At 34.7% G+C, this 13,036-nt stretch overlaps 1 protein-coding gene across 1 annotated transcript in view; it reads right to left on the reverse strand.

Annotated features, from left to right (window-relative positions):
• Window positions 1-2,223: 2,223 nt before the first annotated feature.
• Paxbp1 (PAX3 and PAX7 binding protein 1) overlaps window positions 2,224-13,036 on the reverse strand; it is a 34,331-nt gene continuing 23,518 nt past the window's right edge. Inside the window, exons 15-18 of the mRNA XM_005323600.3 lie at window positions 12,412-12,478; window positions 9,601-9,747; window positions 7,235-7,389; window positions 2,224-3,415 (exon numbers count right to left, since the gene is read on the reverse strand). Of these exons, the coding sequence (XP_005323657.3) occupies window positions 3,298-3,415; window positions 7,235-7,389; window positions 9,601-9,747; window positions 12,412-12,478 (487 nt within the window). The 3' untranslated portion in view covers window positions 2,224-3,297. The remainder of the gene's footprint in view (window positions 3,416-7,234; window positions 7,390-9,600; window positions 9,748-12,411; window positions 12,479-13,036) is intronic.

The following is a 13,036-nucleotide window of genomic DNA, read 5'->3' on the forward strand; positions in this document are numbered from 1 at the left end:
ATGTCTGTGTCCCAAGACCTATTCAGTTAACACTTAACAAATTTAAATATGAGATTGAAGTTGAAGCCAACAAAGCACAAAGGAATTGAAAACCTCAAGAACCCAGCACTCTGAGAAACGGTTTCCACTTGCCTTTGCTTTTTCCTTTACCTCTTCCCCTTCTTGCATTTGCCAGCAAAAGCAGAATTTAAACTTGATATTGTGCAAAATCATTTCCCCCTCCAGGCCCTGTCATGTGACTTGATTTGACATTTCTATTTTAGAGAAGCTGGACGCACCCTGGTTTCAGAATGCTAAGAAAGCTAAAATTCATTAGAAAAGCCACTTTTAACTCAAGGAAAAATGCAGACACTTGGATTAGTTCTGAGAACTACAGATTTCTCTCATTTAGTACTATCTTCTTAGGAAAAAAAAAAAGCTTTGCTCTTTCTAGTGGTTTACCCATAGCAGCCTTAAAATTAAACTAATATGAAAATAATCTACTTGTCAGTGGTCACTCATTTCCCTTTCTGGAAGAGTCCATTTCAGTTAGGGATGGCACTTAACAAAGAAAACCAGGTGGAAATGGTTGTTTTTGGAATTTTTTTTTTCTTTTCAAGTATAAATACCTCCATATCCCTGGTATGCACCAGCTGCCACCACCCCCAAAAAAATTATTGGCTTCAGTAGCCATATTTTCAACTTCTTTGCTTGGAAGTTTTATGTTTATGAAATGGAAATCAACATTTTAAAAGTGGGACTGTAAACCAAACTTAACCCCAAAGCCCATGATTTTTGCACCATGTCATGTCTCTGGGAATCTATATAGGAAACCTCTCATATTAAAGTTGGGATTCTTGGGCACCAGAGGGTAGCAGGACTCTTAGGTTACAGCTTTTTCAAATCCTTCCAAAATATATCATTTTAGTTGGAAAAAGCACAGGATTTGAAAAACAAAGGCAATTTTACTAGTCACTTTTAAAATGTGTTATTTCTTCTCTTTCTTCTTTATACCTTTTACAGTATTTGAAAATAGCTGCCCAGATTTCCACCAAACTTAGTGTGTCTTTAGAGTGAGCTAACTTAAAATACAAGTTAGGTGGCATACAGATTTAACAGTGAGATCCTAGGGGCTTTCAAGACAAGCCAACATCCTCTTGATCCTTGAAAGTGAGCAATGAGGTGCTGGGGTTGGGGCTCAGGGATAAAATTATACTCCCTTAGAATGTGTGAGGCACTAGGTTCAATAATAAAATAATAAAGGTATTGTGCACCGAACTATAACTAAAATATTTTTTTAAGTGAGCAATGATAACCTAAAAATTAGCATCACCCCCAAATCCTAATCCTTCAAACGTTAAATGAGCAGTTATTCAGGTGGGGAAAAAAATCTTAGCTGAAATTGAAGTAAAGATTTTGAGATTATTTTAGATTATCCAGGTAAATCCTAAATGCAATCACAAGTTTTCTTATAAAAGTGAGGCAGAGGGGAATTATACACATACTCAGAAGGCAGATACAGTGATAGGAGCAATATGACTATAAGCCAAAGAATATCAACAGCCACCAGAAGCTCTAAAGGAAAGGATTTAATCCTAGAGCCTTTGGGGGGTGAATGGTCTTATTTACACTTGATTTCTAACTTCTGACCTCCAGAACTCTAAGAGAATAAATTTTTGTTCTTTAAACTGTTCACCCAGTTTGGGGTAATTTATTACCTTAACAAATGAATTTCCTTCAAATGAAAATCTTCTGGTTGAGATATAAAAACATTTGTCTCATGCCAGTTCTATGTTAAATTTACCTTACAAAGTCCTAGTTCACACCCATTTCTGAAACCCCTGCCTGATGGATTTCACAGGACAAAATGTCTGAATTCACTCTAAGAATTCTTAAAAACAGATAAGGAAGAGTAGTAAGCCTAAGGAGTTTAGAAACACAGTTTGAAGTATAAGGCCCAAATAGATATTTATGTGTATGTTTTATTCTGTGAAGTTGGGAATGTGTTCTGTCTGACTTAGTAGGCCAATAAAGTATAACAAAAATTCACCCAGAATGAATGTGTAGGGAGATAAGCAATGTTCCCACAATAAAGATACAACTGACAGAGCAAGCACGCTGCATGACACTATTCTAAACGCTACTTGCCTTGATCAAGGATACATATGAAACTGTTAATTCTCGAAATACTAGACTCATTTTGAAATGCTCTAAAATTAGTCACCAGCAAAATACAACAAAGGGTATATTTAAAAATTAATTTAATGCTTGGCTAAAGCATAATTACATATATAATTATCAAACAATAGTCCTTAATTTCCAAAAAGTTCCTTTTGAAAACCACAGAATCTGAAAGCATAAACTTTAAAACAAGTTCTCTTGAGTATTTACAATGTGGTACAAACATTATAGAAGACCATGGATATTAAATTGCCTGGGTGTGGCTAATCAGCAAGGCGTATTCTTTATTGCATATATAACTCACATATGTGGGATTTTAAATATAATAAGACTACTAAAATTCAATTCAGATGCATGTATCTGTAAGCTGGGCAGGGAATAAAATTATGAATGAGACAGGACAGACAGCCTAAACCATGCAGTTAGGTTGTGGGCTTACTATTTTCAAAACTTAAACTTTCACGTTCCATTTGAAACTATATTGCATATATTAGAGTTCACATGAAACCCACATTTGCCTGTAATGCTGATTCAAAGAACAAGGTTCAATATCCACTCAATTACTGAGTCCATAACTCAACTCTCAATTTTAAGGCAGCACAGCTACAGTGAGAGCGACGCTAACCAAAAAGGGATGAACATTTATTTAGTCACTTTCCAGCCCTTGTTACAACAGTGTAGTAATTTTCCTAAGACAATTTGCTACTGGATAATTTTCTGCTGTTAAAAGGCTTTCTCTGTAGAAAAACACCACAAATTTCCAGTGTGAAAGTCCATGGTGATATAAATATATATATATATATATATATATCTATGTACACATATGCATAATTACACAATTTACACTGCACACATTGTTTATAGAGGACAATTAACTGAGAGGGTTAATTTGAATGATCATACAAAATACTTCTGTAAACAAAGTATGACAGGCAGTAAAGAAAACATAGACTCCTAGAAATAATCTGAATTCCTTTCATTCTGAAGAAATTGCATTTAAGGACACAGTATTGAATATAATGTTTTTTTGTATTAAAATGAAAATCAGTATTTTACAGTGTAAGAAACTTTACATATATACAAAATTTATACATTGGGAATGGTATTAAAGCAAATAAGCTTTTCAGTCTCATAGGTCTATTTTCCTTCAATCAAAGATTTAAATTCTTTCACATTGTGGTCACTTGCAACAGACATAGCATGATCCAAAGCTCGAATACTTGCAAGAAGTTTTACTATTTGTTTTATGTTTTCCCTAAAAGAAAAAAGAAAAAAAATGTAGCAGGAGCATTTCATTAGCACATTTAAAGGAAATTTGTTCTTGATGTTATACAGATTTTGCAATCAATTTGTCCAAACATGCATTTTTACATATGGGAAACAGAAATGAAAATTACATCATACATAAAATCTTGACATGTATTTATATAAAATTAAACTTGCATGTTTATATGACTAGCCCACAGTTAAAAACAAAAACTAATTTCACTCAGATGAATGGTTTTAATCAATCCATGGTAGTATAAACACACACACTTATATATGCATAATTACACAATTCACACTCACATATCATTTTTAAAGGACAGTTAACTGAGGGATAATTTGAATGATCATACAAAATAAAAAAGCAATCTGTTCCCAAAATTCATCAGAGCCCTATCTCCCATTACTTCCTAAACCACAGTGCCAACTCTTTGGAGAAATCCTGAAACACAAGATTTTACTTCTCTTATCAATTCAAAGATCCTGCCTGAATTCCACTCCTCTGAATTCACTACACAAAACAGTCTGGCTTTCCTTAGTGCACTAACTACCTTATTATTAAACAATCATCCCATTTTAGCAACATCAGAATTATCTAAAGCGTTGTTAAAACATTACTCAGCCCCACTCCAGAGATCTGACTCAATATGTATTTAAACCTGAGAATCCAAATTTCTAACAATCTCCCAGGTAAGGCTGATGGCCAGGAAGCACACTTAAAGAATGACTATTTCAACACCGATTTTGAACCACTCATGAGAAAGAGCATAAATTATGACATTATTGACTCATCTCCTCTACAACACTGCAATAATAAGGCCCTTTTAGGGCAAGGATTATAATTTGTAAAACTTTGCAAACTAGGTGGAATCTATTTTATGTGCAATGCAAAGGACAAATGCTTAAATAGCTGAAGTACTTTTCTATAGGAAAGCAAATATTATGTTGCATATGGATTCCTAGTTTTCCCAGCACCATTTGTTGAAGAGGCTACCTTTTCTCCAATGCACGTACTTGGCACCTTTGTCTAATATAATTGTAGTTTTGTGGGTTAGTCTCTGTGTTCTCTATTCTGTACCATTGGTCTATAAGTCTGGTGCCAATACCATGCTGTTTTTGTTACTATTGCTCTGTAGTATAGTTTAAGGTCTGGTATAGTGATGCCACTTGCTTCCCTCTTCCTGCTAAGGATTGCTTTTAGCTATTCTGGGTCTCTTATTTTTCCAGATGACTTTCGTGGTTGCTTTTTCTATTTCTATGAGGAAAGGAATGTCATTTTGATTGGAATTGCATTAAATCTGTATAGTGCTTTTGAAAGTATGGTCATTTTGATAATGTTAATTCTGCCTCTATCCAAGACAAGAAGATAGATCTTTCCATCTTCTAAGGACTTCTTTGATTTCTTTCTTTAGGGTTCTGTAATTTTCATTATATACAACTTTTACCTTTTTCATTAAGTTGATTCCCAAGGTTTATTTATTTTTTTTTTGAGGCTATTGAAAATGGGGTAGTTTTCCTCATTTCCCTTTTTGAGAATTTGTCACTGATATACAGAAATACCTTTGATTTATGGATGTTGACATCTCACCATGCACAAAAACTCAACTCAAAATGGTTCAAGGACTTAGGAATATAACCAGAGACTCTGCGTCTAATAGAAGAAAAAGTAGGCCCTAATCTCCATTATGTGGGATTAGACCCCAAGTTCCTTAATAAGACTCTTGTGGTGCAAGAATCAATAAATGGGATGGACTCAACCTAAAAAGTTTCTTTTCAGAAAAAGAAACAATCTGTGAGGTGAATAGAGAGCCTACATCTTGGGAGCAAATCTTTACCCCTCACACATCAGATAGTGTATATAATTAGTATATACTAATCTCTAGGGTATATATAGAACTCAAAAAGCTAAACACCAAAAAAACAATCCAATCAACAAATGGGCCAAGGACCTGAAGAGACAATTCTCAGAAGATGATATACAATCAACCAACAAATAATGAAAAAAAAAATGTTCATCATCACCAGCAATTAGAGAAATGCAAATCAAAAACCACTCAAAGATTTCATCTCACTCCAGTCAGATGGCAGCTATTATGCACACAAACAACAATAAGTGTTGGCAAGGATGTGGGAAAAAGGTACACTCATACACTGCCGGTGGGACTGCAAATTGTTGCAGCCAATATGGAAAGCAGTATGGAGATTTCCTGAAAAACTGGGAATGGAACCACCATTTGACCCAGCTATTCCTCTCCTCAGTCTACACCCAAAGGTCTTAAAAACGGCATACCACAAGGACACAGCCACATCGATGTTTACAGCAGCACAATTCACAATAGCTAAACTGTGGAAGCAACCTAGATGCCCTTCAATAGATGAATGGATAAAAAAATGTGGCATATACACATTACTCAGCAATAAAAGAGAATAAAATCATAGCATTTGCAGGTAAATGGATGGAGGTAGAGAAGATAATGCTAAGTGAAGTTAGCCAATCCCCTAAAGCCAAATGCAGAATGTTTTCTTTGATATAAGGAGGCTGATACATAGTGGGATAGGGAGAGGGAGCATGGGAGGAACAGATGAACCCTAGATAGGGCAGAGGGGTTGGAGGGGAAAGGTCGGGGCATGGGGTTATTAATGATGGTGGAATATGATGATCATTATTATCCAAAGTACAGGTATGAAGACATGAATTGGTGTGAATATACTTTGTACACAACCAGAGATATGAAAAATTGTGCTCTATATGTGTAATAAGAATTGTAAAGCATTCTGCTGTCATATAAATAAAAAATATATATAAAGCAAATATTATTTAATAATTAACTTTCAAATAAAAATCAAGTTAAGTATATGTAAATCAAAATTTTTAAAGTGGTAGGCTTTATGTAGCAAAAAAACAACACACTGGGGGAAAAAAGTGCAAATAATAATCAACACCACAATAACAAAATTAAAATGAAAGGCAAAATTGTCTAAGAATTTTATCATTAAAAGCTTTACTACTCACTTTTAATTATATCTTGAAAATCAAATTTTCTCACAAGAAAATAATACTCTTTTTGAGAAAGGGAAACAAGGCCCCCAGAATATTTCCTAAACAAAAAAGTTTTCTTACAGAGCTATACTTGTGGTATAAACAGATATAAGAAATATACAAAAATCACAAAATTTTGAAAATTCTTTCAAACTGTAGTAGTTATATTACATATTTTATGCTACATTTTTAACCCCACATTATACAAATATTCACAATATTATTGTCCACAGAAACGATAATAGTTCACTCATTTCTTCCTAGCAATTCTTGACAAAAATTAGGTTTAAGTTGTTTTAGAAATCATGAATGGTGACTTTTAGTCCATAACATGATGAAGAAAAAACATGGAACATAAAGATTCTAAAATTGGGATATGTATCAACATATTCTAGGTTTAAATGGTCAAATTTTCTAGGATTCACGTCTATATAATGAATCTCAAAGGACCAAAGTTCATGACATTCCTAGAGCCTGTGTTCTTTCCAATTCTTCACTGAGGAGATAGAATATTCATTCTCCTCAAGGCTGGCCCTCACCAAAAATCTTTCCCTAACAACCTTCATAAGTTCAACGTACTGAAAAAAGACAAAAACCAAAAAAAAAAAAAAAAAAAACAAAGTTATGTGTACTTTGGGTAGGTTTACAATACTAAGTGAATGTACAATTTATATTAAAAAATGACTACTTAAAAAATATTTTAATAACACTAAATATGACAACTAAAACTACAGGTTACTATTTTAATAAGTGATTATAAAAAGTTACCTTGCATTTCTTTTATCCACATCAGAGCACCCAATACTATTCCTATAAATTGTATCTGCTAAGTGCACAAGGTATCGGCAGAAGTTTTCTAACTGAGAAATAGTTCTTTCTCCTTTCAGATTCATGAACCACTGTTTGGGGAAACAATTGATTACCTATGTAGGAAAGGATATAAAATACAATAGTTAAAATAGAATAAATGACAATATGTAAAAGTTGAGTCTAGATAATGGATATAATGTATTTGGCCTAAAGAGGTGCTATTAGACTAAATTAATTAATCTGAAGAGATTTTTTTAAAAAGACTCACTTTCTGTATTAACTATATATGGATCAGGTACTCAATACAAAAGATGATTTGTCCCATTTTTTAATAATCTAACTATAAAATGGATAATCAAGTGCTTATTTTCCAGTCTTGCAAGATACCCTAAATGAACTGAGTTCTCTCTTATGGAATGCTTTTGTATAAAAATGCGTGTATAAATATGACCCAGAGTAAGGCTAAGCAAGCATTCACACCATGGGTGCTGCCCAGGGCAAGTCTTAGTGAGGTATACAGGGCATCATGCCACAGAACGCCATACCGCGTAAGGGTGAAAATCTGGGGAGGGGCAGTTGGTAGAGCACTTGCCTTGCACACATAAGACCCTGAAAAGAAGGGTAAGACTGGTTTCTCCCAGGAAAGGGCAGCCTGGTGTGAGTACTCAAATGAGAGTCCAAATGGATAAAGAAAGCTCATCACTACAGAAACACAGGGATCACTAGAAACATGACTGATTCCAGGGCTCGGGCAGAGCAAATACAGTTTAGACAGAAAAATGTCATGCCAGAAAGAAGCAAGCATATACTTCCGCCAAATGAGGGGAAATGTCATAAGATTACAGAAGTCAACTCTGAAGGACTCTGCTCAGGAAATCTGGGACAATTTCTGCCAAATATGAGGAAGAACCCGAATCTAATTTTGACATAATATCGGGTAAACCCAAATTGGGGGATATTCTAAAAAATAAATGGCCTAGGGGCTGGGGCTGAGTGGTACAGCGCTTGACTGGCACACATGAGGCACTGGTTTCGATCCTCAGAACTTATATACACAAGTTATACCTTAAAATAAAATGAAAGTATTGTGGTCTTATAAATGTATTTCATATATATAAAAAAATAAATAACTGGCCTATCATTTTCAAAAGTGTCCAGGTTATAAAGGCCAAGGAAAGATGAAGAAGTCTTCTAGATTAAAGGAGGGTAAAGAGATATAAAAATTAAACAGAATGCATGGTCTGGGTACTATTTTCATTTTTTAAAAATTTTTTTGAAGTGTAAGAGTGACTGAACACGGCCTTGTGCATCCTAGGCAAACATCCTACTACTAAGCTATATTCCCAGCTCTTTTTATTTTGAGGCAGGTCTTGCAAAGTTGCCCAGACTGGCCTCTAACCTTCCATCGTCCTGCTTCAGCCTTCCAAATAGTTGGGAGTATAGGTGTGGGCGACCCTACTCAGCTTCTGGATATTTCTTTTGCTAAAGAAGGACAGTGTTGACATAACTGATAAAATGTGCACTGAGAGGCATTTCTAAGGATTAGGCAACAGTAATATATCAGTGTTAATTTCCTGATACTATTCTCTATGCTACAATCTTGTAGACTAATACCCCATGTTTGTTAGAAATACAAAGAAACATATCTGAGGTACTGAGGCATCATGTCAGAGACTTTGGGTGGGGGGACTTTGTACTCTTACTTGTAAATTTTCATTAATTTTGTAACTGTTTCAATTACATATTACTGTATAACTTGTGTATGTAAGTGGTAAGTAAGATAATATTACTAAATAAGTGAAAAAAAGCCATTTATAACACTCAAAATAGCATTCATTTTAACTGTGAAAAAAATTATCATGAAATCAAACTTTTACTAATACCAAAACACTGATACAAATAAATGAATAGATATAAATATAGATAACATTATACTTTCTTCCTCCTCCCCTATGCCCCCTTTTCTGGGGTACTGGGAATTGAGCCCGAAAGCATTTTACCACTGAACTACATCCCAGCACTTTTTATTCTTTATTATAAAACATCATCTAAGCTGCTGAAGCTGGCCTCGAATTTGCAACCCTCCTCCTTCAGCCTTCCAAGCTGCTGGGATTACAGGCATGTATTACTGCATCCAGCACATTATATACTTTGATATAAAAATGCTAGGGAGTGGGGAGTTTGGAACTACCTAGGTAAACAGATAGCCAACCTTACATTAAGTCTGATAATAAAGGGCAATCATAAAGTTTTCATATCCCTCTTTGAACAAAGGAAATTAACATATATGGTTTAAAAATAATAATATGTATCATTCAACTCACATTTTGGGCTTTTTTGATGCTGTCATCTCCATATTCTGAATTCTGAAAAGCCATGAGAATGTATCTATTTAATAAACCATCTATTGATAATTCCTGAAGAGTTTTATTTGAGAAAATGCCATACCACTGAAGAAAATTTCCTAAGAGCTAGAAATAAGGGGAAAAAGGGAGAAGCAATGTTATGCAAATAAATTAGGTATAAAGTAGATTAGATACACAATAAAATACCACATGTAATATGCAGGATAATGACTTCCCAAAGTATAGCACTTTTAAAGTGTTCAGATATTTCCTAGAATGGTGGAACATTTTAATTTTAATTAGCTAAAATTTGAATAGCCACATGTACCTGGAGACTACTGTATTGGTCAGCACACACACAAAACATTTTTCATCACTGCCTGAAGGACTATTGAGCAGTGATAAGTGTCCTCTATTCAAAATTATGCCTCAGACAGTGCTATGACTTTTAGGATGTTCTTGTCATTATCATAAAATGGAGACTTCTTTCCCACACCACCAAAAAAACTTTCCAACTTGTCAGTAAATGGTAACACTATCTAACCAGCTGCTCAGGCAAAAAACCTGAGTGTCATTCTTAAATTCATCAACTTATTTGACTCTACCTCCATCCAATCTGACATTTCTCTAGTTCCTGCTGCCATCCCAATAGTCTAAGCTACCATAATCTCTTTCTGAACATTGCAGATACTCCAGTAAGATTAAGAGGATGAGCTCTAAAGTACCCTTTCTCAAATAGGGTTCTGTGAGAGAAAAAGTGATTTGAGTGACTCTCCTCAATTTTTCCCAAGGACTATACAGTTAGTTTTCATTCCAGATACATAATAAAGAATTCATTATTTACAAGGGAAGCCTTAGAGCATTAAGTATTAACTCAGAATTCCAGGGGAGCAGATATACTCAAGAGGCAGACTGGCCTGAGCTAGATTTCCAATTCTATAATTACCACTGGAACGACTCTGGGCAGGTTATTCAGTGCCTCACTGACCCATCAATAGAGTAAGAATAATAGTGTCTACTATAGAGCCATTCTGAGGGTTCTATGAGATAATCTGTTTAAAAGGTGGAGCACCATGCTTGGCACACAGTAAATAAATAATGAATACAAGTTCTCATTTTCAGTATTACTACCCATTAACTTGACAAAACAGGAAAAAGTAATCTTTAAAAAATGGTAATGTTGGGACTGGAAATAGAGCTAGGTTAGTAGAGTGCCTGCCTTGCATGCACAAGGCCCTGGGTTCAATCCCCAGCACCACAGGGAGAAAAAAAAAAGTAATGTGTTCATGTCCCTGATAAAGTAAAAACCCTTCCATGACCCACACAAATAATGGTCAACTACTCTTCAACAAAGGTACAAAAGCAATTCAGTGGAATTTGTCTTTTTAACAATGATTGCTGAAAAAAAGAACCTTAATACAGATCTCACGCCTATCATAAAAATAGGCTCAAAATAGATTATAGAGCTAAACAGAAAACCTAAAACAATGAAACTTCTAAAAAGAGATAGGAGAAAAACTTTGCAACCTTATGTTAAGAGAAAGATTTTTCAAGTATGACATATAAAGCACAGTCCATAATAGAAAAAGTGATAAACTGGACTTCATCAAAATTAAGAACTTCTGAATACTACTGAAAGAATGAAAAGGCAAGCCACAGACACACACACTAAAAAAACTCTTTACAAATCATTACTTGACCAAGGACTTCCCTCCAGAATATGGAAAAAACTTTATGTGCAGTAAGAAGAAAACAGCCCAATTTAAAAGCAGTGATCTGCTGATAACACACAATGTGGATGAATCTCAAATACATTATGTTAGGTGAAAGATGCGAGACTCAAAAGGCTCCCTGCTACATATAATTCTATTGATAAAGACATTCTTGCAAAGAAAACCATAATACATAGCTAAATATATGGGGGAAGTGGCCAGGGAGAGGTCAGAGGTGAGCTTTACTACAGGGGAACGGGAAGTTTCTGGGAATGCTTAAATTGGTACACATTTTCCATTTGGTAGTGATGATATGCAACTATATTCACTCAAAACTCACAGAATACTAAAGAGTGAATGTATATAAAATAATACTTTTAAAAAGATAAATAAATAAGTAAAAAGCATCTAGTGGCTTCCTACAACTTTTACCCATCAATCTTTCACATGACTTACTAGAGTCTATGTTATCAAGACTCTCTAATATATCTCTAACTTAGCCATTATGTATGCACTTTCAGTATCTGTAGTGTTGTCTGTTCTCCTTCACTTCACAGTCAAATTCCATTAATTCCTCTGGTCTACAATCTAAATATGACTTCCTTAGAATGAAATATGATCTCCAACAACTGTTAGTCTAGTTCTTGATGTATGTTATAGCTCTCATTACTATCTTGAATTTCCCCTTTAAAACTCATCACATCTGTGATTACCTGCTATCTGTCAACTGTTCTGGACTATGAACCCCATGAAAGATACACTTCTATCTCATTCAGTGCTATATCCCTAAAACTCAGAAGAGACCCTCTACTCTATTTGCTGAATATATTTGTTATGGTTTATTTAGTTAGGTGGTTTGTTGATAGCTTGGGCCTCACTTTGAAACTCAAGAATTCATTTTCTCCTGTGGAAATATCAAACTTAAATAAACTTTGGCAATGAAATTAGTTGGTAAAGTGGAGCTTCTGTATTTATAAATAGAGCTATCCCTACACAGCTTATAAAAAATAAAAATATTCTCCAAACACACTATGAAGTCAAAATCTCAAGATTTTTAATATAGCCTATGAACACATACCTTAACTGAAGACCAAAACTGTCGTTGAAAAAACAAATAAGGCCCAGAATTTTTATTTTCCAAGACACTAAGAAAGAGAAAACATACCATGATCAAATATTTTATATATAAGCGCCAAATTATAGCTATAAACAAATATTTCTACAAGTAAAATAGATTAACAACAGAATTAAGTAGGGGGCTGGAAGGTAGGGTGTATTGGTATGGTGTATGTCTAGCATTTGTGAGGTGCTGGGTTCCATTCCTAGCACCGCAAAAAAAAAAAAGTGATTTTTCAAACAATTATATTCTGGAAAATACTACATTTAAGAGTCAATAGAAGCTGGATGTGGTAATTCACGCCTATAATCCCAGAGGCTTGGGAGGTCAAAGCAGGAGGATCGCAAGTTTAAAGCCAGTCTCAGCAATGGCAAGACACAAAGCAACTCACTGAGACCCGGTCTCTAAATAAAAAACAATATAGGGCTGGGGATGTAGCTCAGTGGTTGAGTGCCACTGAGTTCAATCACTGGTACACCCCCCCCCCAAAAAAATAACAGTCAATGGAAATTTATTTCTGAGGCTGAAGGGGAACAAAGACCATCAACTCTTTTATGGCACTTAAGGGAACAACTTTCCCACTGAG

The sequence above is a fragment of the Ictidomys tridecemlineatus genome, chromosome 3, assembly GCF_052094955.1.
Source record: "Ictidomys tridecemlineatus isolate mIctTri1 chromosome 3, mIctTri1.hap1, whole genome shotgun sequence".
In the NCBI taxonomy this organism is placed as follows: Eukaryota; Metazoa; Chordata; class Mammalia; order Rodentia; family Sciuridae; genus Ictidomys; species Ictidomys tridecemlineatus.